At 36.0% G+C, this 27,126-nt stretch overlaps 1 protein-coding gene across 1 annotated transcript; it reads left to right on the forward strand.

The window, feature by feature from the left end:
* Window positions 1-131: 131 nt before the first annotated feature.
* On the forward strand, window positions 132-26,811 carry LOC129227726 (uncharacterized). The gene is made up of 2 exons (XM_054862329.1): window positions 132-263; window positions 25,429-26,811. The coding sequence occupies exons 1-2, from the start codon at window positions 191-193 to the stop codon at window positions 26,688-26,690; spliced, it is 1,335 nt and encodes a 444-aa protein (XP_054718304.1). The 5' UTR covers window positions 132-190; the 3' UTR covers window positions 26,691-26,811.
* Window positions 26,812-27,126: the final 315 nt, after the last annotated feature.

Below are 27,126 nucleotides of genomic sequence, written 5' to 3' on the forward strand. Positions count from 1 at the left end.
CGAAAACAAAAGGTTTTGATTTCCAGACTGACGTCACACAAAACAGCAGCTGTCCACTGCTTGTACAAAGGTCAATTCTTTGACCTCAGAGGTCATAGATTGCTATTTGTTATTGATACATTTTCCTAGATTACAGGATGGGCTCGACTCAGTTTTATTCTTCGTCTTTGTAATCTGTACACTCTCTACAATGAATTTTATTTTGTTTACCTTTACTTTTATTACGATTGTATATTTTGTTGCTGCTTTGAGTATTATAAAAGGTAAGATTTTCGTTGTACATAGTTTAAAATGTTACTTATTTAGTCATGTGTTTCATACAACGTTAAAACTTTTGACAAACTTGTTTAGTGATTTTACTCTCTTTATTATAAAAATGGTTTCTGCCTGAGAGATGCCCTCCTCAAAAGCAGAGGAGATGATGGGGACGTTCACCCTTTTTCCCATGCAGCTTAAGTTTTAATTCATAGCATCTTAACTTGCTAATATATGTATAAGAATCAGTTAATGTTGCTTTGATTTTTCAGATTTCCGTCAGTGAGAAGCAAAAGGGATTTAAGTGCGTTTCAAGTTTTGAGTTAAACGCGTTCAAAGTTCCGATCATAGGAAGATTGGACGCCGCGGGAACATTGGGCGCCGAGCACTTTGGGCACCGGGAACATTTTGGGCACCGGGAACATTTTGGGCACCGGAAACATTTTGGGCACCGGGAACATTTTGGGCACCGGGAACATTTTGGGCGCCGAGCACTTTGTGCGCCAGGAATATTGGGCGCCGGGCATATTGGGTGCCGGGGAACATTGGGTCCAATGTGCTCGGCGCCCAATGTTCCCGACGTCCATTGCTCCCAGCGCCCCAATAACCTTCCCATTTTGAGTTTCGGTTTCATTGAAAAGTTTTTTGAACCAGGGCTGATTGTAGCAGAGGAGAGGTTCTCTTACCATTTGCTGATTATCTCCAAATTTTCAATTTTGACACTTACATCACTTTACTTCTCACTGCCTCAAATGTTTCTTAAATTCATAAAATGTTTTGATGTGGTATTTAATAAACACTTTCAGAAAAACACTAATACCATAACCTCTACTTGATTCGTGTTCGTGCGCGTCACTCACATTAAAAAGCATTACAAATATGAAGTAGATTGTAGCGAACCGATGCGAAAAGAATTTTACAGAGATTACAGCGCCTAATATCGACAATTTTAACGTGATTCAATAGATAACTCTTTTAATATCGCCAAAAGTACCAAATTGAAAAAAAAAATCGAAAAATATTTTTTTTCTTCAAATTTGTCGTTAATTTGGCGACCAAAAACATGGCGATTTTTTGCCAAATTGTAACACCACTAAAGTTTGCATTGAAATCAACACTGATTTTCCCCCATAAAGGTGTAAAAGACCCCTTTTGGAGCATCCGAATGCAACCAAAACGGATGGAGCTCAACTGGACCCCACAAGGAGTCTACATATCAAATTTCAACTTTCTACGGCATACGTGTTTGAGTTATTCGAGATACAAACGCACATACATACTTATATACATGTAGACGTCATGAGAAAACTCGTGTTGATTAACTCTTCATTCAGGGGTGAGAAAAAAATTAATTTAAACCGATATTTAAGTGAAAAAATTTTCTCGAATACAATACTTCCTTTACTATGTAAAATGAAGTGGAAAATATTTAAATCATGTAGTTCATGCCAAAATCTTGAGGTTGTTTATTATTTTAAAAATATCCGGAACAACAAATGTTGAAGTCGGGAAGAAATATGATTTCTTTTTAATTTATCATAAACTAGCTGCGTCACCCGGCTTTGCAAGATCTACCTCGAAAATTTAAGCAAGGTGGTGCGTGTTTAACAATCAGGGTTAAAAAAAAAGAAAAAGAAAAAAAAAATCTGTAAAATTTCTCGACTGAATCGCGGAAAAATAACCAGAGAGGGAAAATTTTCCTCTAATTACAGGAAAAGCCTCATACCAAAAGCAAGCATTTTATTTCTCCACAGTCGAGAAGAAAAAAAATGACAACAGTTCTTTCTTCTCAATGATTTTATTGACGATAATTAAAACTGAGCTCGCAGTAGACGATAAACTTCCGATTTGATATTGATGTTCCTTTACTTAAAAATGCGTATAATTTTCTCTCCTTTGATTTTACAGACTGATTTTGAAATCCGAAGGAAGTACGTAAATCTATTTCCGGGCGTTTTTTGCGGGCTTTCGAATGAGACTAAAATCGAACCGATCGGATAATTATTTCAGGTAGAAAGAGCCTTTTAATGCCATTTAAGGTGCTAAAACTAAATCCAACGGTTCGGTACTTCTTTGCCGCTTGAAAATCCATCTACGTTTGTTGTTGGATGCCCAACTATATCCCTGTCAAAGTTGGTCGAGATCCGACATAAACTGGATTTGTATCGGGAATATGCATACATATATGCACATATATTCTTTGTTTTATTTATATTAATGTATCTTGAAGCAGCACAGTATAAGGAATACGTGTAGCAGTGATGAGAAGGAGGTCAAAAATGGCTAAAATAAAAAGTTTTTAAATTGTTTTTTTACCTGTTATTTATTTATTGTTTGTAAGAATTTTGACCACTATGCTCTACCCTTTCATGGATTCATTTGCACCAAAACAATCGTTAAAAATTAGTTTTGAAGTTTTCGAATAACATATTTTTTAGCCAATAACTTGAGAATTAATATATTCTCTTCATAAATTAGCTTCAGTTTATATAGAATTTTTCATTTCACTTTACTCTCATTTTTTCTACCATTTTAAAATTGACTGTTCTTCCAATTTATCATTAGATAATTTTTATAAAGCTTTCAATGATGTTAGGTTTCACTGTTGGAAGTAGAACAATTTGTTCTTAAGGTATTTTAATTATTTTTCTTAAATCATTTTTATTTTTTTCTATATCTAAGATGTATATATTGTAACGGATTCGGTGCGACTTCCACTTTCTTGAAATAAAAACACAGTTCTTGATAAAAACACAGGAAATTTATTTACACTATGTACAGGAAAGATCGTCAACAACTGCTAAATTATTCATCAGCAATTAAGCAATTATCACACAACACCGTAAACTCAACGTTTACACACGTATTTACTTCCAAATACGAAAACAACACAGCGAAATGCCTCGCTATAAACAGAGCAAAAATGCACTCAGTTCGAAATCTCAATCGGAACTAACTGTTTATCCATCGCTAACGGCTTAAATACACCGAAAAGAAATTTCTCAAATATTCCACACGCTTCTATAAAGTAGTAGACCGTTATCAATGAAAAGAAAGAAAATAGGGGTCGTATACTTTAGCCGAATGAAAAAGGGGTTGTATATTCATTACGGGAAACTATTTACAGGTTACGTTCCTACAATAATTACTATTTACAGGATTTGTAACAATATTAAAGGAAGTATTAGATTCGTGGAAGTTCTCGAGTTACGAATTTCGATGTGAGCTGAATAACTGAATCAATTTTGAGGATTTCCGAAAAATGTCTGTCATAGTGTACTTGTGTGTGTGACCCATCTTTTTTGGATATGCGACTTCAATTTCGGTTAACTTCCAGGAGAGCGCCTCCACTGTAACGCCCGAAAAACGCCCTCTTGGTCATTAAGAGTCAAGAGTCATCTAAAACTGCGTCTCCAGAACTGCAATTTCGAAAAATTTATGGGGAGAGCCCCTGAATCCTTCCCTCTTCTTTACACACTCAAAGACAATCTACAGAAGTCATTTTAAAGTTTCAATTTCGAAAAATTGCCGGGTGAATGCCCCCGAACTTTTCCTTCCACTAACAATACCAAAGATGTATCAAAATTTTTGTTGAGAGTTTTTGCAACTCCAGAGATAAGTGATTTTTTTACTGTAATTGTTTATTTTTACTGCTTTAGTTTCAGTATCTTTAATGTATTTTATCATATAATTAAGCATTTTTATGCTTTTAAGTCTTATTTTTGATTTACTTGCTTTCTTAAAGTGTTTTTCTATTCTTTGAAGCTAAGCCTAAATTGTGCTGATTTCTTTGTTGTTAACCCTGAGTGCTTTGTTAAGTGTGTAACTTGTTTATTTTAAATTACTGCTTGTCTCAAGATTTAGTAATATTTGCTCCTTTTACTTCCAATGCTTTTTAATTCTAATAATTAGCATTAATTCTTCAATTCTGCATTTTTAAGTACTTAAAGACGTAGGGCCACATAACCTCAAAAATGACCAAACTATTCGATTTCTTTTTATTGTTTATTTTAAAACTTCAGATTGTTTCAAACTTTATGAAGAGAGTTTCAACGCTCTAGTTGAATTATTTAAAAAGTTATTAGCGTTAGGTCACTCATACTAGATGCGCCTTTTATCGATTTCGAACTGTTTTTGAGCAATTACGAATTGCTTATAGTTTTTACTTGACCGTTGAATGACGTCTGCCTTTGATTTTATTTTTTTATTCTTATAATGCAGGAATTCATGTGCCTTGGAATCAAATTATTTATTATCGACCTTCACAATTTTACACAATCCTTTTTACGTGAAAATAGTATCAAGCACATAACATCCAACATCCATCCCCTTGCATCCATTTGAATTTTGATGTCATGAATTCAAACTATGGTTGCGATAAAAGCCATTAGTAGAAAAAAGAAACTCCTCCTATCGCGATCCGCGATAATGAAAACCATAATTTGAACTTAAGGTCTCAAAATTTATACTTTTAAAAAATTGAAATATTCTTCACTGCTTTGATTTTTTTTAACAGGCATGAAAATTAATTATTGGCTAATAAGTAAGCGCATACAAATATTCCAAGGAATTACATATTTTATTTAAATGTTTTAAAAAGTGCGTTGAATGGGATGTGACCCCTAGGTATTGTGATGTAGTTTCACACAATAAAAATTGAATTTAATTCTAATTTTGATATATGAAGAATATACTGGCGATTGAGGAAACTGTTTGTTCTTCTAGAAGAAAATAGTTACCAATTTTTTCATAATTTGACATAAGGAAGCATGCTAAAACGAAAGTTAATGCTGCTGCGTGATCATGTGATCGTGTTGGCATCAAAAGTGTAATGTAGTAGTTTGATTAATGCTGTGTGTTGTATATTACTAGTTGCATGGGGTGGGTGTCTTTAAATTTTGGTTGTTTACCTTGAAATTATAATAAAAATGCTCAAGTGGATATTTTTCTAAACAATTTCAACTTTGACGCTAGAAGAGAAGTTCAAAATAAAAAAACTGCAAGTCCAGCATTACTAACTGCAGTTCTCTCCATTTTATCTGTATAAATATTATTGTGAAAATTTTATACAGCGAGCCCACCCGCTAAATTAAGGCACGAGCCGCCACTGCATACTGCAGTACAAGAGCAGAAAAAAGGGGTAGAAATGATAATTCTGAAAGAAATTCCATTGCAATACTTGGTTCAAATTTCCAACTTCGGACCCCCGCGGCTACCGAACTAGGGCTTATGCAGCCAAACCGCTTTACCTGGACTTATACCTAATGGGAATTGACCTATATCTAGGATTTTATCTAAATCCGTTACCCTCAAGGTCCTGCCGTTTGGTAGTAAGTTGAAATGGGAGGGGGGCATGGTTTAAGGAGCAGAATTCGAAAGGGTACTAATTATTGGGATTTTAGCAGAAACGAAAATAGGATGGCTAATAAGAGAAAAGATTTTAACCGTTGGGATTCAAATATTCTCCCAGCATTAAATGAAAGTAAGATGGGCTTACCTAAGGTTTTTTATATCAATGCTCGTAGTATTAGGAACAAGATCGAAGAGTTGAAAAGCATAATAATAGACGAGAGGTTGGATATTATTGGAGTTACCGAGACATGGGCTACCGAAAATGATGCTGATTTATCATCTATTGCTGGGTATAATTTGTTTAGACAAGATAGAGTAGGTAAAAGATGTGGTGGGTTTTTATTTTATGTCAGTGACACTTGAACTTGTAATGAATTGATAATTAATGATAAACCTAATGAGATTGATATGATTTGGCTGGAGCTGATGAGCAATAAGGGCAAAATATTACGTTTAGGAAACATTTATAGGCCACCCAACTTAAACCAGAGTCAAGATGAACAGATGTTTAGTATTATTAGTGACATTTCAAGCAAGGGGTCAGTCATCATAATGGGAGATTTTAATTTTCCAGGAATTGATTGGAATAGTTTTTACCGCAGTAATAGCAGAGAAGAGGAATTATTGAAAGTAATTGGTGATTGTTTCTTAGATCAAATGGTAACACAGGGTACTCGACCGGACGTGATTTTGGATCTAGTTTTCTGTGACATGGAAAGTTCTGTTCAAGGGTTATGTGTAGGGGAACACAGTGGAGATAGTGACCACAAACAGTATTAGGTTTGGGATTAAATTTGATATGCACAAAGTAGAGAATTTTAGGTTTGTGTCCAATTTCAGAAATACTGATTTTGTGGCACTTAGGCAGAGTTTGAAAGCAGTTTTTTCTTCCGGATTGGACAATAGCGATGTGAATCTTCAATGGGCAGAGTTTAAGGATAATCTAGCAAAAGCGGTTGGGGATCATGTTCCCTTTAAGAGAAAGGGTGTCAACACAAAAATTTGGCCGATGTGGTTCTCCAGGGAAACCAAAGACGCTCTAAATTACAAGAAAGCCGCTTTTCATAGGTTTAAAGAAACTGGTCACTGTGCATATAGGCTCCAATATTGTAAGGCAAGGCGTAAATTTAAGTATTTGGTACGGATTCAGAAAAGAGAGTTGGAGCAAAGACTGGCAGATAACATAGACAGGAATCCTAAGAGGTTTTTTGCGTACGCTAATTCGGGGAAAGTTCGAAATAGTCATATTAGGCCACTGGTTGATGAGCACGGAATTTTAATTCGGGACGAAAGTGATATTGCTAATGTTCGTAATAACTTTTTTTCGAGTGCTTTTAACGATAACTGTATCTGAACAGTTAACACCAGCAAGACACAAGCCATAGTACAGCTTGAGGGACTTAGTATTTTTCAGGGATGACGTTTTACTATTTGAAAAATATTAAAGAAACTAAGGCTCCGAGGCCCAGATAATATTTATCCGAAAATTTTAGTTGAATGTGCAGAGGAATTAGCAGATGTAATTGTAAATATTTTCAATGCTTCTTATAACTTGGGGACAGTGCCAGAGGATTGGAAGCTGGCTAACATTATACCGCTTTTTAAGAAAGGGTCTAAAGGGAGTGCGGGAAATTATAGACCTGTGAGTCTAACTTCGGTGGTTTGCAAAATTTTTGAAACATTGATAAAAATTCAGATAGTAAATTATTTAGAGACTAATAATCTATTGACTAGTTTTCAGTATGGTTTAGGAAAGGTAAATCTTGTGCAACTAATTTATTACATTTCTATGACAAAGTTACCATGGCTTTAGACAATAAGAAGCCTGTAAATGTTGTTTACATTGATTTTCAAAAAGCTTTCGATAAGGTACCGCATGTTGCTCTACTTAGCAAATTAGCTGACATAGGAATAGGAGGGAAAAACTTTCATTTGTGTAAAAAACTGGCTGACTGGAAGGAAACAAAGGGTAGTTGTAAGGGGAAATTATTCTAAATGGAGTGAGGTTTTAAGCGGGGTTCCTCAAGGATCAGTGTTAGGGCCTGTTTTGTTCATTGTTTTTATGAACGATATTCATAAAAATATTTCTGGGAACATGAATTGTTTTGCTGATGATGTCAAAGTTATGGGAATTGTTGATAATGAAGAACAAGCAAATCAGCAGCAAGAGGATCTAGATCATATTACGGAGTGGGCTGATAAATGGGGTATGGCCGTTAATGTTGGGAAATGCAAGTGCTACATTTAGGGCATGGAAATAAGTGTACAAGTTATTATTTGCAATGTTCAGTCATTAGTCAGGCGAAAAAGTTACTGATCTGGGCGTTTTAATAAGTCAGGATTTAAAATTTAGTCAACAGTGCAGCATAGCTAGTAACAAAGCCAATAAGATGCTTGGGTTTATCAATAGATCTATTTCAAACAAATCTAAAGAAGTTTCTTCTGCCCTTATATAGCAGTTTGGTAAGACCTCATTTGGAGTATGCTGTTCAGTTTTGGTCTCCTTATCTTAAGAAAGATATTAATGTATTGGAAAGGGTTCAAAAGCGGGCTACAAGGCTAATAAATGGACTGTCTCCTTTAGACTACGATTCCAGGCTTAGAATGCTAAAAATGTACAGTCTTGAGCAAAGAAGAGACCGAGGGGACATGATTCAGTTGTTTAAATTTATTAAAAAAGAAAAAAAGGTTACGGGGATGCACGGAAAGCAGGACAAGGGGTCATTGATTTAAGCTATTTAAATCTCAGGCTAACATGGATATTAGGAAATATTATTGTTTTAGCAGGGTAGTGGAACCTTGGAACAGTTTACCGGAAGAAGTGGTAATGAGCAAGGGAGTAGATAGTTTTAAGAGGGCCATTGATCTTCATTGGGGATTGTAAATTGACTAGGACCAGCCTGGCTGGGCCCAGAACCTGTTTCTGGTCGTCACTTTTGTATCTGTATTTGTATTTGTAAAATTACGTTTCTAAAGCAACAGGGTCAAAAATTTAAGTGCAGCGCCCCTCTGCCTTACCCAACTCTCGTCAAAATCATTAAAGATCGTCTTAAATTTTGTTTTCAGGGCTTCAATCTCGAAAAATGTTTTGAGGAGTGCTTCCGAAAATTCCTTTACCTAACGTCACAAATTTCGGCTACAATTGCAATTTTGGAGCTTCAATTTCACAGAACTACCTGTCCCCTAACCATAGATAGCCTTAAATCGCGATTTTAAGACTTCAATCTCGAAAAATTTCCGAGGGAGACCTCCCGAATCTCTACTCTACCTAACATTACCACAGATGGTTTAAAACTGTTTCTAGAGCTACAAGTTTAAAAATGTTTCAGGGGGAGCCCCCGAACCCACCCACTCTCTCTTACATAACGAAAGAGTGTATGCAATTGCTTTTTTGATGCATTGCATTTCGAAAAAAATACCGGGGAGGGACCACCGAATCTTTCCAATCGAAACCACCTAACCTTTCCAATTATCGTTTAAAACTGTGTTTTTATAACTACAATTTCAAAAATTTTCCGGGGGAGAAACCCCTGGACCACATTATCTGACTGAATATTATACTTTCAGCAAGGTTCAAATTGCGTACATCCAGTAATGACTCCATCCCAAACCAGAAAAGGTGAATCCACTATCTCTGTATTTTTTTATACGTTTGAAAAAAAAAATCTCTAAACTTTTTTACTCAAGGGCCATATTGTAACCTTTGGGAGGTGAGACAAGTCAATAATCCAACAACATTTCGGTTCAGATGGCAGTAGTTAGCATTATCCCCCCCTACCTCCTCCCGTTAATTTGCCTGGGAATTAGAAGCTCTAAAAAGTATTATCTTTTTCCTTATTTGAATGTGAGATTTTTTTTGGGGGGGGGGGGATTTGTGCCATTGAGCTTGGGGGGGGGGGCACCCCCGTTGGTGTGCCAGCGAGATGATGATGGGATATTTAGTGACTGAATTCTTATTCTTTGGTAGTTCATGAATTTATGCGCAATTTTGCTCCTTTGAATCGTTGTATTTTTATTGTTTTACTGTTGATAATTTTACGGTTCGATTTATATTTATAAATTTGTTATCATTGTTTCTTTGATTCTATTTTTGCTCTCCAATCTCATGCATCTGCGATACTTGAGAGCCTGTGATGTAGAATAAAATACCTTTGCAAAAAAAAAAAAAAAAAACACCCAGCAATGGCACATCCGGTGTTCGCACAGAACATGAAGAGTTTTATCTTCTTTTTCATGACAGAATAGGGGGTGACTCGAGATTAATCGAACTCGGAAATATTTCATCTGCTGCATTTGTAGGCTTTCTTCGATAACAGTTCAAGTATGGCGCCATTCGAGCACACTTAACGGAATACTTTTTTAAATATTATATCGTAATGTCTATGATGTGTCTCAAAAAATAAGTAATAAACAGAACAAGAAGTTCCGTCCAGAACTAAACTAGCCTACTTTCCCGTATGCTTTGTCGACTTTCCAACATCTGGTCAATATTCTCTTAATGGGGTTGTTTCCTTCAGTCAAAAATACTACTTTTAGTCACAGAAATTGATAGAATAAGCAAATAAATAAATAAATAAATAAATAAAATAACATGGATCCAGAAAATACTTTCATTTTCCCAACAGTAATTTTTTAATAAATTTTTTAAAATGTCCAATTTTTCAAACAAGGCGTGGCTTTATGACGTCACAAATGATGTCCTTTGGTGCACCTTTCACTGCGTTTCCACGTTATGATAATCAAGAAGCGAATTAAAAATTGCCTCTACGCTTGCTATCAACCATATCGTTGCCAGTACACGTGAGTAAAGATGCGAATTAAATATTTTGCTCTTCTGAATGGCAACAGTGAATGGCATATCATCATTTGTGATGTCATCGGCAGAAGCGTAAATAATGAAAGCGTGCCGCTTTAAGTAATTTTTAAAAAATATTAAACTTAGTCAAATTATTTAAAAAATGGTCAGTTTCTATATTTTTAAGTATGCTCTTTCAGAAAAAAATACTTTTAAAATTTTGGAACCGACCCCATTAGCTAAAAGTGCAGATTATTTCAAACGTATCTTTTTAAGATGTTAAGCAGACTTCTAAATACAAAATCTTCCTCTCTCATCTGATGAAATAGATGCATAGTAGATAGCACCTTTTCAACGAAAAAGGTAAAATGCTTTTTTCCACAAAAAAATCTTAAAGCGTTTTCAAAAAAGAAAAGGAAAGAGAAGGGAAGGAAAATAAAAGATTTTAAATTAAATGGCTCATAAAATAAATAAATTTTATTAAAAAAAAAGAAAAAAAGTACAGTAGGCGCCGCTTAATGTGATCACTTTGGGACAAATACAATTTGATAACCGACTGATAACAATAACCGAAAAGAATCCAGGAGAAACAAAATAATGATTTAGGTGCATTTATTTTGGCAACCTCAAATTAAAATCACAATGACTCAACTGAACGCGGTTTTAAATTATAAATTTAAAATTAACAGAATGGAAATATCTGCATTATAAAAAGTTAAAGCTAAACTATGCAATTTTTAATCGCATAGTAATAGGTGAAGTAAAATATGACCGTTTTCCCTGACATTCGTAAACCAGTTTCAAAGCACATTCAGCTTTTCTATCTTTTCCAGCATGGTTTTGCTTGTTGTTTAAATTTTACTTTAACTTCGCTTTGTTTTCAATCTCGACACTGTTCTTTAATAGTTTACAAAGCAATGGCAACAACCGGAGGTCCTACATCAATGCCATGTCCAGCGACTAAATTTTTTTAGGTGCAAAAGAAAGTTTTCTTAGGGGGAGTCAGTGGTCACTGGGGGCGAACTTTCTGTAGCTTCATTCCTAGAAAAATTTTGAACTGCTATTAAAAAGCACAAAATCCTACACAGAAAGTTAGTCTCGTCAGGGTTTGCCTATGTATTTCTGTTAATTGAGGAACAAAAACCGGGGAAAAATTGAAAGTTAATGAAAAAGTGATAACAATAAACGAAGACGCTGATCATGTTAACGTGTGTTAACATATAAGTGTTCCAGGACTTCGTGATTCTGATAACATTAAACGAATGATAACATTAACCGTGATCACATTAAGCGGCGCCTACTGTATACTTTAGAAAATAAATAATAAAATGTCTTCTCAAATAATTAATTTTCGACAAAATCGTTTGCACAGTTCTTTTTTTTTTTTTCTGATAAAAATTAAAACTCTCTGAATTTTCTACACTAATTATCATCGTTGCCAAAAGTAAAATAAATTATTCTTTACTAATAATAAAGCTGAAAGTCTGTATGTCTGGATCTCTGGATGTCTGTTACGCAAATAGCGCGTAGACCGTTCGACTGATTTTTATGAAATTTGGCACAGAATTAGTTCGTATTGTGGGGCAGAAGGTCAAAATCGGCCCCACAGTATCATAGGGATGAGCACCTAGAAGCGATTTTTGAAAATTCAATTTTGTTCTTTTTCAATGTTAAAAACACTTTACAAAGCAAATTATCATAACGTGGACGAGTAAATTACCGTAACGTGGACGAGTAAATTACCGTAACGTGGAAGAGCAAATTACCATAACGTGGACGAGAAAATGAACATAGCAAATTGGTGATAAATTCATCATCCATTATTTGTAAATATACAGGCAAATAAAGTGACCTTTTAATTTTTTACAATGGGCAAAGCCGTGTGGGTACCGATAGTAAAAAATAAAACTCTCCAAATGTCCTACTAATTATCATCGTTGCCAAAATTTAAATAAATTAATTAAAACTAAAAAATAAAATAAAAGCAAATTCTATCAACAATCATTATGTCACAGTAAAAAACAGGGTTTGCGTAAGTCGGAGTTGGAGTCGGAATGATTTTAAGGCATTAAAAGGTTTTAAAATTCCAAGAACCGGTGTTGCTCATTTTCCCACCAAATCTGTTGTGTTTCTGCCAAACCTGAGGAGACTCGGAGTAGTCAGGCGGATTTAGGGGTACAGGAGCGGGAGTCTGAGTAGAAGGCCCTAAAATTTTAGGAGTCAGAGTCAGAGCCGGGTATTGGTCATTTTTTAACGAAGTCCGCAGCCCTGGTAAAAGTATTTGCGCTTTGAATTCATTTCATTTTAATTTCAGTCATATTTGTTTCTGACTTGCGTAAATGTTAAGTTTACGAAATATGTTATTTTAATTTTTATTTATAGCGTTTTTCTTTTCTTTTTTTTTTTCTTTTTGAAACTAAAATTTTATTTCGAAGGAGTTTCGATGCGTTTGTTTCAGTTAATTTACAGAGTCTTGGTTTTTTTTGAGCAATCACGATTGCTTATTGCTTTCATTTGACTGTTTTGGGGGTTCCTATGATTTTATTTTCCCACCGCCACCCTCTGCAGCACCACCGTCGACCGGCCGCCTCACGATGCTGCTCCTCTTGCGAAAACCATCTCCAGGTTGCGTCCATATCCTACACTTACACGCATGCATACACGCACGTACACACACACAAACATATACACACAACACACATGCATACACCTACACACACACAAACACATACACACACATACACCTACACACACATACACAAACACATACACACACAAACACATACACACAACTACCCACACATTCATGCCTGCACAGACATAAACACATATGCCTACACACACATACCCCCCCCCCAACACACATTCATACACACAACTACCCACATACTCATACCTGCACACAGACACAAACACACATGCCTACACACACATATACATTTCTTTAAATTTGCAGTGAGTGTCTGTGTTAGCGCAAAAAATCTGTATAATTTTCTTGTTTTTAATTATTTGTATTCTCTCTCGTTTTTTAAAAATCTTTGTAGATTTTATGCTTTTAATTCTATGTAAATGTACACCAGTTTCCCTATACTACATCATTTTCAGGAAATTCTCATGCATTTTGACGAGAACTTTTTTAACTGTATGTACGGACGTGTTGAACAACTTGTCAGAATTATTTCAATGGAAATTTTAATTGGAAAAGACTTAAACTAGAGTGAAAATTCTTTCGTGAAAACAATGCTTCCTTTACTTAACACAAGGAAGTAAAACATCTAACTACTTTTTACTTAGGTGTAAACAAGTGTTCCCAACCATGCGTTTCGCGAAAAACATGTCCAGAAATCGGTTGACTTGGTCTGATTTTAAAGAGAAGCGTCAAACATCTTCCAATCATTTTAGAAATAATGGGCTCAAAGGGCAATAAACTTTGTCGCATTAATAGAAACTGCTGAACACTGTTTTAAGTGGAAGGTAACCTTAAACTCAGGGCCGGATTTGGAAGTGTGGAGGCCCCGGGGCAACGAAGGAGTGGAGGCCTCTAATCAAGGTTCGAAAAGGTCATATTTTCGAAAATATCCGATACTTTGATATATATCCGAATATTTTGAAATATACATGTATATATCCGATATTTTCGACCCGTGAAAGTTTGGATATTTTGTAAAAAATTTATTGTGGGGGCCCCTTTGTTGTGGAGGCCCCGGGGCAGTAGCCCCGCCAGCCCTCCCCTAAATCCGGCCCTGCTTAAACTCATTTATATATTTGTTTATTGAAAGAGGGGGGGGGGGGTGATAATTTTTTTTTTTTTTTTTGAATTAAACTCCGAATTTTACGGAATGATAAAATACGAGCATCACATCTCACATCTCTTACATTTAATGAGAAGAGACAACTAGACATCCTTTTAAAAAATGCAATATTGCAGTACTAGTTTCATCAGACAAAATTCGCAGGGTGATATTAAAAAAAAATGGAGGTCACAGTGACCTCTCATCATGGCTCCCCTGTTTATGTACCAAACTTAGGTTAAAACTGTATTGTTTTTGGCTGGGGGGGGGGTGCATCTCGCCAAAGAACGATGGCGCAACTCCCTCAAATAATACAACCTATACCCTCCTCAAAATGAGATCCCTAAAAATTAAAAATACCCCTTAAAAACATTCCCCTAAAAATTTCAGTGGCGCAGTCTGCCCCCATTAGACACCCTTCGTGGTCGCCCTTGGTTTGGCACACTTTCATTTTTTTAAACAAAATGCTTGTAAAAGAATGAAACGAGACTTGTAAAGCTCGCTTGCAGTTCTATTTGGTTTTGTGAACTGTAGACACCATCATCGTAGGGTAGACGGGAGCACCTTTACGCGGATTTTTTTCAATGAATTTTCTAATTTTTATGTTTTAATTTAGGAAATTTTAGACATTACGGTTTTATGAAGCAGTTAATGGAGTCAAAATTGGTATATTTAGTTGTTGCTCGGTTTGTGTTTTTATCCGTAAAAAAAATCTTTTTCGGACCAAGTCGGTTGCGTAAACTTGCCTCGGACACGGGGCACGTTTGCGCTTATTTATTTTGACACTTAACGTGGTTCTGTTAGTGCTTTGAACATAATGTCTTACCATCGTTAAAACAAAGCAAATTTATTACAGACTGAATAGTGTATAAAAGTTAAGGCTGAAGGGGTATGAAGACAGCACTATATGATTGTAAGCTATAAGATACGAATTGTAGCTTAGTTAAAAATTAAATGGTAATTTTAAAAACTAAATAGTCTGAAAGTATTAAAAGGGTTTGAGATAGTTCAGAGCAAAAAAAGCATCAAGGGACATTTAGAAGTAAGACACAGTAAAAACGTGCGTAAAGGTGCTCAGACTTCAACGCTTAAACTTGTCCCGTCGCCAAGTTTGAAAATTTTTTTAATGAGTAAAAAAAAAAAAAATAATAATTCAGTTCATATAAATACAATTCTCAAAACACATTATCCTTTGCATGCTATGCCGAAGCTCGACTGATGCTCAAAAACTTGTGAATATATTTGCTAGGGAGCAGCATCAAGCTGTTATGACTGTATGCTCTCGGCAGGTATAATTCGTTATGAAAAAAGGGCACTGCGTATACCTGCCCCGTGCGTAAACGTGCTCCGGTCTACCTTAAATATCATCGAATTTACTTTAAATTTCAAAGGACAACCAGCAATGCTACCTCAAATTTGAAATTACCACCAAATTTTACGGATGCTTATCAACTATCGTTTCATATTTGGCTCACCCGTAGTTTCACAATTAATTTAATGGTGCTCCAAATATAGGAAACAAATGTGATTGATTTCAGTCTTTTTTTCATAGAGAGAGCAGTTTCCCAAAGTCACTCAGTATTTTCAAAACAGCAGGGGGGGGGGGGGGAGAAAGAGAGAGAGAGAGAGAGAGAGAGTTGCAGCAAAAGTTCAACCCACGAGAGGTGAAGAATAACATAGAGGTGTATTTTAGGCATAGATGCCTAAAATCCCTGCTTAAATGTGTAGAAATTAGTTAGCAATGTAAGGTTTATTGTGTAAGGTAACTTTCATATAGAAATTAGTTGTGTTATTGCATTCGCAGATCCATTGAACGCCGCCACGTTACAAATAGGACATACCGCATGTTTACGGAAACAAAAATGTGATGCCCCAAAAAACTTGATGAAAAAATGCTATCATAAATAAAATTCCTGCTCACTTTTTTAATACAAAAATACTTGCTGTTTATCTCCAGATATTGTAGTTCCTCTTTAAAGCTTGATAACATTCTCCCGTCTTTTTTTATGTCCATTGATTCCAAATGATAGCGCTGTTTATACCCGCTGGCACTGAGGCAATTATGATATGAAATGGAATTTGTAAACTGACGCTAAGAAAGTGATCTTTTAATCAAGATTTTTTTTTTTTTGAAATATTTTAGCTATTTTATATAAAAAAAGTTTTTTAAAAAGACTATTTAGTTCCACTCAGGCCCGGACCTGTAAATTTTGGGCCCCCTGCAAAAAACTAGCAGAGCCCCTAACTGGATTTGTATGCCACACTAAGAGCCACAGGCTCCTTCAGTGGTCCCCCCCCCCCCCCCCTCCGGTAGTGTGAGGTGTACGAGTACGTAGATCCAGACCTTGTTCCACGGATTGATCAAACTTTTTCTTTTTTCAAAGTGCTTCTAATAAATCATTTCGTTTGCAGTCCGTTACATTTATTGCGTTTACATTTTTACGGCTGAATCCAGTCTCCCCGAACTTGAATTTTCGGTATATGGAAGGGTGAAAATCTCAATGGCAATGTAAAATTCTCAATGGCAGAATGAAACTCCGCTTTTTTACATAATAACGAGCATGAACGCACAATTTACAATTAATTCACAGGAACGTTCCAGGAGAATAATTGACAGCTAATGTGCCCACTTTTTGCCAGAAACATATCTTGCAAACGAGCTGATGTGCGTGCGCATCACCTGACTCCCTTTTACGCTAATTTAATGATAATAGTGCCTTGGACTTGGAGTAAGCAAAGAAACACTTCGAATATTTTCACCCTAAATTTGTTGCTAACCGAAGCAAAAAAAAAAAAAAAAAAAAGTCTCAGTCTATGTTTTATACAGATTAATTTTCCTAATATTGGCAATTTTAATGCTTTTCAATGATAAACTCTCTAAATATTGCTAATAGTGGCCAAATTAAAACCAGATTTATATATAAAAAATAAAATAAAAAAAAACTACGCCAAATTTGTCGCCAAGTTGGCGACCAAAAGCTTGACGATATATTGCAAGTGTTTGCCAAATTATGAGACCATTGAGTTCGCATTGAAATTAACAATGATTAACCCCCTCCCCAATAAGGTGTAAAAGACCCTTTTAGAGCATCCGAATGCAACCAAAAAGGGAGGTGCACAACTAGACCCCACTAGGTGACTTGGATTTTTCGTATTTCCATTTAGTTCGATTTGTTGGATTTAATCCCAGTTTGTCCGGAGTACGGAGTTTTAAGTTATTTTCAAATTAAGCATCTTCGAAACTCTCCCACCATGACAACATTTAGAACATTTCTTTTTGCAGTTCATTGTCCCTGTTTTCAATGTAACGCATTTCAAAAAGTTCGAATTACAATCATTTCGAAGCAGTTATACAGTAAAATACGACCTGATGTTTGCATCAAAATTGACAATGATTCCCCCCCCAAAAAGGTGCAAAAGACCCCTTTAGAAACACCTGAATGCAACCAAAAGGGGAGGTGCACACCTAGACCCCACTAGGAGTCTACGTACCAAATTTCGACCTTCTAGGACATACCGTTCTTGAGTTATGCGACATAGATACGCACATACACACATACATACGTCATGAGAAAACTCGTTGCAATTAACTCGGGTATCGTCATTATTGATATTTCAGGTGTCTATACGTTCTTAGACATATATCCACGTGTGGTCGGGTTGAAAAAAAGCTCAATATTCATTCGGAGGGCGAGCAAAATGGAAATTAGGGCCGATTTTTTAGTGAATTTTTTTTTTTTTTTTTTCGCGAATACAGTACTTGCTTTTTGGCAAAAGGAAGTAAAAACAGGAACGTTTTCCGCTAAAAGTCTGTAACCTTCCTGAAATTATCCTGGAATTTCTGAAAAATTAAGAAATCTTCCCGATGAAAGTCAGTCATGTCTCTGGAACAACTCGACCTTTAAAAAATATTTAAACAGGCGTTCAGTGTTGCCAGATGGTCAAATCCAGATTTCCCCAATTCCCTTCCTACTTTTCCCCAAAAAGCGATGTTTTCTATCAAAATTCCCCAAATTCAAAAATTATTTTTCTACTAATATTTTTATAAAATGAATCGACATCCATTAATATTTTTATCTCTTGAATTTTTTTTTCCCCCAAATAGCCAAATTTTCTTACAAAATTCGCCAACTTTTTTTTTCTTCCCATTTTCACTTTTTTTTTTGCCTTCTTTATCTTTATCTTTCTTTATCTTCTTTACTAATAATAAAGCTGAAAGTCTCTGTCTGGACCTCTGTGACGCGCATAGCGCCTAGACCGTTACGCCGATTTTCATGAAATTTGGCACAAAATTAGTTTGTAGGAGTGTGCACCTCGAAGCGATTTTTCGAAAATTCGATTTTGTTCTTTTTCTATTCCAATTTTAAGAACATTTTCCCAAACAAAATTATCATAAGATGGACGAGTAAATTACCAAGCTATCATAACGTGGAACCGTGACGTGGACAAGCCAATTGGCGAGAAATTCATCATGCATTATTTGTAAATTTACAGGGGAACCAAAACACCTTTTAATTTTCTACTGCGGGCAAAGCCGTGCGGGTGCCACTAGTCATAAATTCAAGCGTCTGACCCAAAGATAAGAAATAGCCAAATGTTTTTCTATCCTACTTTCATTTACTACTCTGCTTCTGTATGTACATTTAAACTATGATTTTTTTATATATTTATTCAAGAACATTCTTCATCACACTTATTTTTACCTGTTTCACGTATCAACTAGTTACTCACGCAGAACATTAATGCGAATTCCGTAGCATAATATTCCACATAATGCGAAATGCGAATTCCATAGGGTTGATTAAGGCTAAGCCAACGATGTTTAATACAAACAATGTAACACTACTACTTCTTATCGTGAATCTCAATACGAAAAAAATTCTTTTTTCCCCGAAGTTTTTTCTTTCCCCAGGTTTTCCCCAAGAAAAAAAGTTTTTCCCCAAAGAATTCCCCTCAAAACTCATTTCCCCAGAGATCACCAGATTTCCCCAAAATGGGGAAATTTCCCCCAATCGGGCAACACTGCAGGCGTTAAGTAATACCTTGGTACCTTCCTGATTTACTACGAAAGTTCCCAAAGCATTATTGCAACCATGGCCAAAGCTAAGGCGAAAATGCGTAAAAAATGCTGAATAAAGTGAAACTGCCCGCTTGCTTACACAAAAGCTGAAATGTAAATAAAAAAAAAAGTTGGTTTGTACTGATGAAAATAATATTAGAACAAATCATTGCTCTGCACAGTTGTAAAAAAAAATTCCGAAACGTTACTGATTATTTCCGTGGAATCTCGGGATTTCACAGGTTTTCATCCACTTTCTGTGAAAATCATGTATGTTTAACAGAAGGTTCCCTCAATTGCTACTAAGTGCACGAATGCACACTTCTCGCTGTCTTGAAAAACATTTTTAGCTCCCAGTTTAAAGATTAACTGAGCGTATTTATGAAGTGTATCGGCTTCTGTTCGATAAAAGCCCGTCCCAATTTGTCAAACTCCCAAACAGAACGAATAATAAGTCTCTGGATTCCGTAGCTATGCAAAGGTGAGATAGATGCTTGGCACTCGCTTGCAATTCTATCCCAGCTGTAGCCATTGGCCATATTTGCAGGAATGCTTTTGGCGATTTCTTGGTAAATAAGTAAGGTGCCAAGCTATTATATCAAATGAACCTAAGTTTTCTCTGAAGGTCACGGAGACACGATAGGCTGAATTTTTCAGAAAGATTACAGGATAATTTCAGAAAGATTACAGGATAATTTCAGGAAGGTAACTGAATTTTAGCGAAAAATATCCCCGTTTTTTGCAAGGCATTTTACTTACAGATATTGAGCACATTATCTGATCTGCCCATTATTTTCCAGGAATGTTTCTGAATTGTTTTTACTGTGCCAGAACATTTTCATGTTTACATCTAGAAACGAAGAAACATTACTGATCGTAAAAATACTATGCCATGTAAATAAATACGTAACCTAGCAGTCGAGAAAATCGAGTTAAAATTAATGCGGATAAATCTTTTACATCATGCGGTAATTTACTAAAAGTATGCACACACGCTAGAATGAGCTTTTACAAATAAAAAAGAAAAGAATAGCATATATATCTGTGTGAAACAACCTCTGAGTTCGAGATTTTAATCAACTTCAGTTCTGAGCTCGTTTAAACTCTTTCTGTGTCGTATCATGTTTTTTATGATGAGCAAGCAAAATTAATTGATCATCTATTTCTGGGATACGCAAAACTTGGGCTCTGTGGTTTCTGGTCTGCTCCCAGACATCTAATTCTGAACAGCAAGTAGTAGATATTCAATTCAGCAGTTGCTCGAGATTCCGATTTTTCTTCTTTTCTTTATTCTTGGTCAAAAATACTTCATCCAAACCGATTAAAAATGAATCAGCTTCACAAAGAATTTCTTTAATTTTTTGAGCAATCACGAATTGCTTATTATCCTCACTTGACCAAAAATTGATGTTGCTCTGATTTTTCAGATTGCCATGACGAAGAGAAAAAGTCTGGTTCGTTGTTTAAATATTTATTAAGAGGATACATTTTTGTCGCCATGGTTACAAATTGTTTGCGTTCATTCAAGGTTTAACTTGAACCTAAAATTTAACTTTGCAAACTCCACTGTCCACCGGCTTCTGCCAGTGGAACCACTCCTGGGCGGTGGCGTCTATGCCTTGCACACACACATACACACGCCTACACACACACACATACACACGCCTACACACACATACACACGCCTACACACACACATACACACGCCTACACACATACACAAGCCTACACACACATATACACGCCTACACACATACACAAGCCTACACACACAGACACACGCCTACACACACATACACACGTGTACACACACACATCTGTACACACACCTGCACACTTGCACACACTCACACACCAGAACACACACACGTACACGTCTACACACATACGCCTACAAACCTTCGGGATATTGTGAAAGACGAGTTGAACTCAAGATGTCAAAAACTCTTTTTTTTTTAATTATTATTTTTATTTTAGTTCATTTTTTACAGCCATCTCTTTCAAAGAATTTTGTCACATTCAGTCACCACCAACTCCGGAAAAATCTGAGACGCAGTCAAATATTGTTTCGAAATAAAATAAAAGAATGCGTTGTCAATTAATCGTCAAAACCACGAATAAAGTATTTTCTACTTGGATAAAAAGATTTCTGTGCATGGAAAACATGTGATGATTGGATGATTTACAAACTATTCCTCTTTTCAATGAAATCTTATCTTTGCTATCAGACGCACCAGATAAAAGATTTGGTTTGGTTCCATTTAAGGATTGGGCAATATTTTTCGTTGTTACTTATGCATGACGATTTAAATGACCTTGCTATATTTAGATTAAAATTCATTTTTCAATGAAACCGAGACGACAAAGTAAATTGACAAATTGAAAAATGAGTGCAGGGGATTATATCCACTGGGGCGGGGTAAACCGCAGGATATAATTCTAGCTGTGCTACTGAATGACGAATGGTGCGATTCTCAATTTCGGGTTGAGGGGGGGGGAGAGGAATTTACCATTGTGGCGTAGCGTAGAATAACCTCGAGGAGCACGCGAGAGTTAAAAACATAAAAGAAAACAAATAGTAAAAACAGTAATTTATTCAATTTTGTGGTCACATGCGAATATTAAATATTTTCAGTCCTCTCATTAATGTTGTGAAAGTGACTGATGGGTGCATACCAACCTCACTAACATCCTAGATAACATTGGGGGGGGGGATGTATTTATTGAAGTGAGAATTTTTATGTGAGGACTTTGAAATTCTGATCCCCAACATTTTTGCGTGGACGGAAATAACCTTGCTGGTTTTTGTGTGACGAAAAGACGCACGTGCGCTCTTCCCGCTTTCTTTCTTTCTGTCCGTGGTTGCGTGTACTAAGACATAGCGATCACCGAGTACAATTGTTGGTTATCAACAGAGCATTCATTTTTACACGTGTGAAAATCAAAGCAGTACCAGTATTCTTCAGTGTTCTAGTTGTTTGAAACATATTTTCTTCATTAAAATGTACAATTTTGTTATGAATGTGCCTAATTCAGGCTCAGAAAGAACAAGAGCGTGGCGTGAGAGAAAACGTGCGGGGGATGTGAGAGTTCAAAATGGGAAAGAACCACACGTTATGAAACGACAATTGATGCAGTTTTCTCGTGGTTCATAGAAAATTTAGAATCGAGTGTTTTCCTTACTCATTCTAGTTTTCATTTACGAAAAACCGTGTTGTTTTTCTTCAAGAGTGCTTGCTTGGGGGGAGCATGGCGCAGGCTGCGCCATCGAAACTTTTAGAGGAGATTTTTTGAGTGGTTATTTGTCTCTTTTAGGGGCGCTTTCGCTCTTCGGAGGGAGCTTCGTACTATATAGTGAGAGGTGCACCCTTGCTCTTGGGGAAGGGGTGTGTGCACCCCTGTTTTCTTTGCTTCTTGAATTTCATATGTTCTAATAATTATGTGTTAAAATATTTTTTATTTTGCAATGATAAATTTTGTGCATTGTAATTATCTAGATTTTTATTTTATCACAAGCTTCAGTTCTCCTAGTCAGCTTCAGCTTCCTATTCTACTACTTGAAATTAAACGTACCAGGGGGAGGGGGCGTGACCTCATTTAAGTGGTCAAAGGAGGACGTAGAGCCTGAAAAATTGAGAACCCCTAGTTAAACTGATAGATTGTTTGTTCGACTAAATTTCAGCAATGAACAACTGGGCTCAAGTTGATGAAAGAACAATTTCCAACGATCCGTGGGAGAGGTTGTATCAAAAAAAAAAAAAAAAACTTGTATGCTTTTGTTATCACGAAACTTTCTTCCACGTCTGATGAATTCTTGCATCTTACGTATTATCGCAACTAATCAGTTCTGACGTCATTTCAAATTTGAGTATTTCAGATAGCAAATTGGCGCGAAATAATTTCCCCGTGGAATTCGTACTTTGTAAATCCATATTAAAATAATGATAACATTAAAATAATCCACTTTAATTAAAAATGCAAAAGTGTTTTTATCGAACTCCATGGAAAAAATCAGTATTTTTACGTGAAAGCGGAATCACGAGAGTAAATTGAAAATCATTTTCAAGTATAGCCTTGCCTCTGTACTAAAATCATTTTCATGTATTTTATTTCTTGTCAAAAAGAAAAAGATAACAGATACTTGAGAATTTTGCGATGTCTGCCACACAGTAGCAAAACTACTCCAACCGTGTGAGAAGTTTAAAATTTATATTAAAGAAAAAAAAAACTCACATTTTTTTCTAAATGCATGAATTTCTCAAATATCTGTCTTTGTGGTGTTGCTTAAATCCTTTAGATGATAGATTTGCACTGTAAAAACGATTCAGAAACGTTCCTGGAAAATGATGGGCAGTTGATGTGCCCAATTTCTGCCAGTAACATACCTAACAAAAAACAGGAACGTTTTCCACTAAAAGTCAGTAACCTTCCTGAAATTATCCTTGAAATTTTATGAAGAATCAGGAAATATCCCCTGTTAAAGCCAGTCATGTCTCGGGAACGTTCTAGAAAAAATATTTAGGTTTGATGTACAGTACAATTAACTCTCGATAACTTGAAGTCCCGAGGGACCGGCTGAAACATTCGAATTATTGGTAGTTCGAGCTATGGGAAGTTTTTACGACAGCCTCAAGAGTTTGGGACCCGATGAAGGCTTTGAGATAAACTAATATTCGAGTTATAAACTTTGAATTATCGAGAACCTTCCTCAAATACCAAGAAAGCTTCAGGAGCATTAAAGCAAATGGCTAAAGTCTGTGCAGTAATTACCAAGCATATCCCTGCAGCTATTCAGTGATTTATTCGCTCTTACTGGGAGCTTAGTACAGACTGAACAGGACTAATTAAGAGCTAATACATTTAATAAACACGCTCTTTCAATCTCTAAACTGGTAGCTAAAAATATTTTTCACAACAGTGAATAGTCTGCATTTGAGCAACTTGTAACAATTTAGGAAACTTTTTTTCGAAGATACTTGATTTTAAGGGGAAAAGATGAAAACCCGTTTTTTTTTTTTTTTTTTTTTTTTTTTTTTTTTACAGTGTGGTTGTGATTCAAGTAATATAAATTAGAATTTCCAAACAAATTCCACTGTAAGCAGACAAACTCATTCTTTTGATTGATAACAATATTTTGAATGAAAGAATATGTTTTCAATGAAAAAGTCCGAAACAACTCTAATTCGGGGTTTAATTAATGTCTCCGGTAATTAAAGCCAGAAATGAGATTGGGCTTAAGGGTGCCTTTGGCAAACTTCGAATATTTAAGCATCTTCGATCTCGAATTCTCGGCCGTTCTTGAGCCGATTGCGAGTGAAAATATTTAAATTTAATTCGTCTGTCACATTGTTAAATTAATTAAGCTGAATATAACTCGCGGCGGCTATGACGGAGATTAACCCCTCTTAGTTCGATCTTCTTCGCCAAAAACGAATCAGCACTTGTTTCCGATTACTTGTGTAGAAAATATTTTACTTATCATAATGTTTCAAATCATGTGTGAAATGGTGCTTTTGTGGTTAAAGTAAATTGTAAATGAATATAAAACTATTACAGTGCTTACAGAAAACAAAGTCTTGTTCACATCAGGAAACCATATGATGGTGTAATAATGAAAAAAATATTTAAATTAGTAGCATTTGAAAGAGCATAATAAAATATGTTCCTGGATGCATAAGTTATTTGCCATTGTGTTTCCGTTGTCGAAATATAAGGAATGCCCAGATTATGAGAAAACTCGCCAAAATGTAGCGAGTTTCATTGATAAATGAGAGACATTTTTCACACGCTTTCCAGGTGGCTGTGCTATCACATGCAAACGATAAAATCGTAAGCGAGAAATTGGTATCTTCAAATTCTCGCCAAGTCCTCAAATTTGGCACTTTCTTAAAATTACGACAGACATTAAGACTTTATATCTCGATAACGGAGACACGAGGGCAAATACTTTTATGACAAAAAATGTCTCAATATGCTTTTTCGATTGCTATTCCTATTTCAACTTTTCCGTGATAACACTATTCGTGTGTGAAATACACCGCAGACTTATATTCAGTTCGAGTGGTTGACTATGGACTTCTTAAATACCATTCTCCAACTAGTACATACTATAGCTCGCTCAGTATTGCAACGTTTATATTTTTAACATTGATATTTATATTTTCATTTTATTTTAGATGACAGCAAGAGGCATCGGTTTCCGAGAGAAACTGGCAATTCAGATCCTACTAAAATAGTCAGAGATTTTTTGCGAGAAGCCAGGTCGGAGTCTGGAGAAGTGGACTTGAACGCTCTGCTGACGGAAAATGTCGTGGATCCGACGACGCTGTCGTCGTTCAACATATCCAGCGACGGCTTCATCACCAAAGTTTTCGGCATGTTCACAGAACTGCAGTTGTATGGCCTGAAGGACTTTCGCGTGAAAAAAGTGTCGATGAGCCTTGCTCAGATGAATCTTTCAGCAGAAATGTTCCTCCCAGTCTTGAGCATTGTTGGACATTATTACCTAGATGGGACAGTGACTTTTTTCCCAATATCTGGAGAAGGTCCATTCTGGATGAATATGACTTCAATTATTCTCACCGGGCATTCTCTCATCGAAACAACTCCAGCAGGAAAATTAGCAATGGGGGACATCCAGCTGAACAGCGTGGTTGAAGATATAAGTCTGCATTTCGAGAACCTTATGGGAGGAGGAGCCTGGGGTTCCATATCCAACAGCCTTTTAAATCAACTAAGCGAGATGATACTTGGAGAACTCAAACCCACTCTACTTAGCGAGCTTAGTTCCTATTTAAAACACCAGTTTGATGATGTTCTGTTCGAGCAACTACCTGATGGCTTCATGGGTCCTGGCTCAACAAATCTGGTGGATAATATCTTGGAGCGAACTTCAGCCTTCATGGTGGAGAGAAAGATGGAGCCGATGTCGTTGCCCAATTTGAAAGAAGTTTATGAAAGGCAAATTCTTTTCATGACAACAAGGGGAGAAATCGGTATGTACAACGGAACTTTGCACGGGCTGTCGACTATCAACAGACGCGGAGATGTCGTGACTGTATTCGAAAACAATTCTTTTGAGCTCGAAGCAGATTTTGGATTCGACAACTTGACTGGTAACTATTCATGGTTCGCTGACGTTATGGGAGTAAGAACTAGTGGAACCATGGATATTCAAGTGAAAGACGTTGAAGGATTCGTGAGACTCAAGCAGCAACTGAAGTCCGGGAGCCGTCTTGAGTTGGACACTCTTTATGTTAAAGACATTAGACATGTGTGGTTGGATCTTCAGGGCTTAGGGACTTGGGACTACTTGATGGAATCTGTTGTTAATCTTGTTACAAATGGGTTGAAGCTACAGCTTGCAGACGCAATAACACAACCTGTGAAGGAGAGCATTCAAGAACAGTTAGATGCTTTAAACATTGGTATTCCGTAAAGTTTAAGGGAAGGGGACATATGTTTATTTATTTTCTATCAAAGAAACTCCAATTGTATTTCTTGGATAAATTATTTGTTGTTTATTCATATTTTAAAACTATGAAAAGTTATTAGCAAATGCGAAGAATTAAAGAATAATTTATTTTTATTGTTTTATTTCTTCTTATAGAAAGTCTATTTTTTAAAAATGCTATAACTTCACATGACAGGAGAAATCTGACCATACATCATAATTAAGAAAATAGTAATTAAAATACAATATGATGTGACGTTGTCCGAACAAAATTTAAATCACAAATTTCTAAAATAAAAAATGCTTGTAGTATTGAAAAGAAAATAAGTCATTGCAAATTGCAACTGCAAAACATCATGCAAACCCGATGTTATTTACAGCTACATAAGGAACTAAAGGAAAGCATCCGTTTATGTACGCA

Source organism: Uloborus diversus, chromosome 8 (assembly GCF_026930045.1).
Source record: "Uloborus diversus isolate 005 chromosome 8, Udiv.v.3.1, whole genome shotgun sequence".
Taxonomy (NCBI): domain Eukaryota; kingdom Metazoa; phylum Arthropoda; class Arachnida; order Araneae; family Uloboridae; genus Uloborus; species Uloborus diversus.

What these genes read in the sequence shown, in the direction of transcription:
- LOC129227726 (XM_054862329.1), top strand. Translation starts at nt 191, where the DNA reads ATGAATTTTATTTTGTTTACCTTTACTTTTATTACGATTGTATATTTT. An exon ending in TGCTTTGAGTATTATAAAAG is followed by an intron (nt 264 to 25,428) that starts GTAAGATTTTCG and finishes ATTTTATTTTAG; the next exon opens with ATGACAGCAAGAGGCATCGG.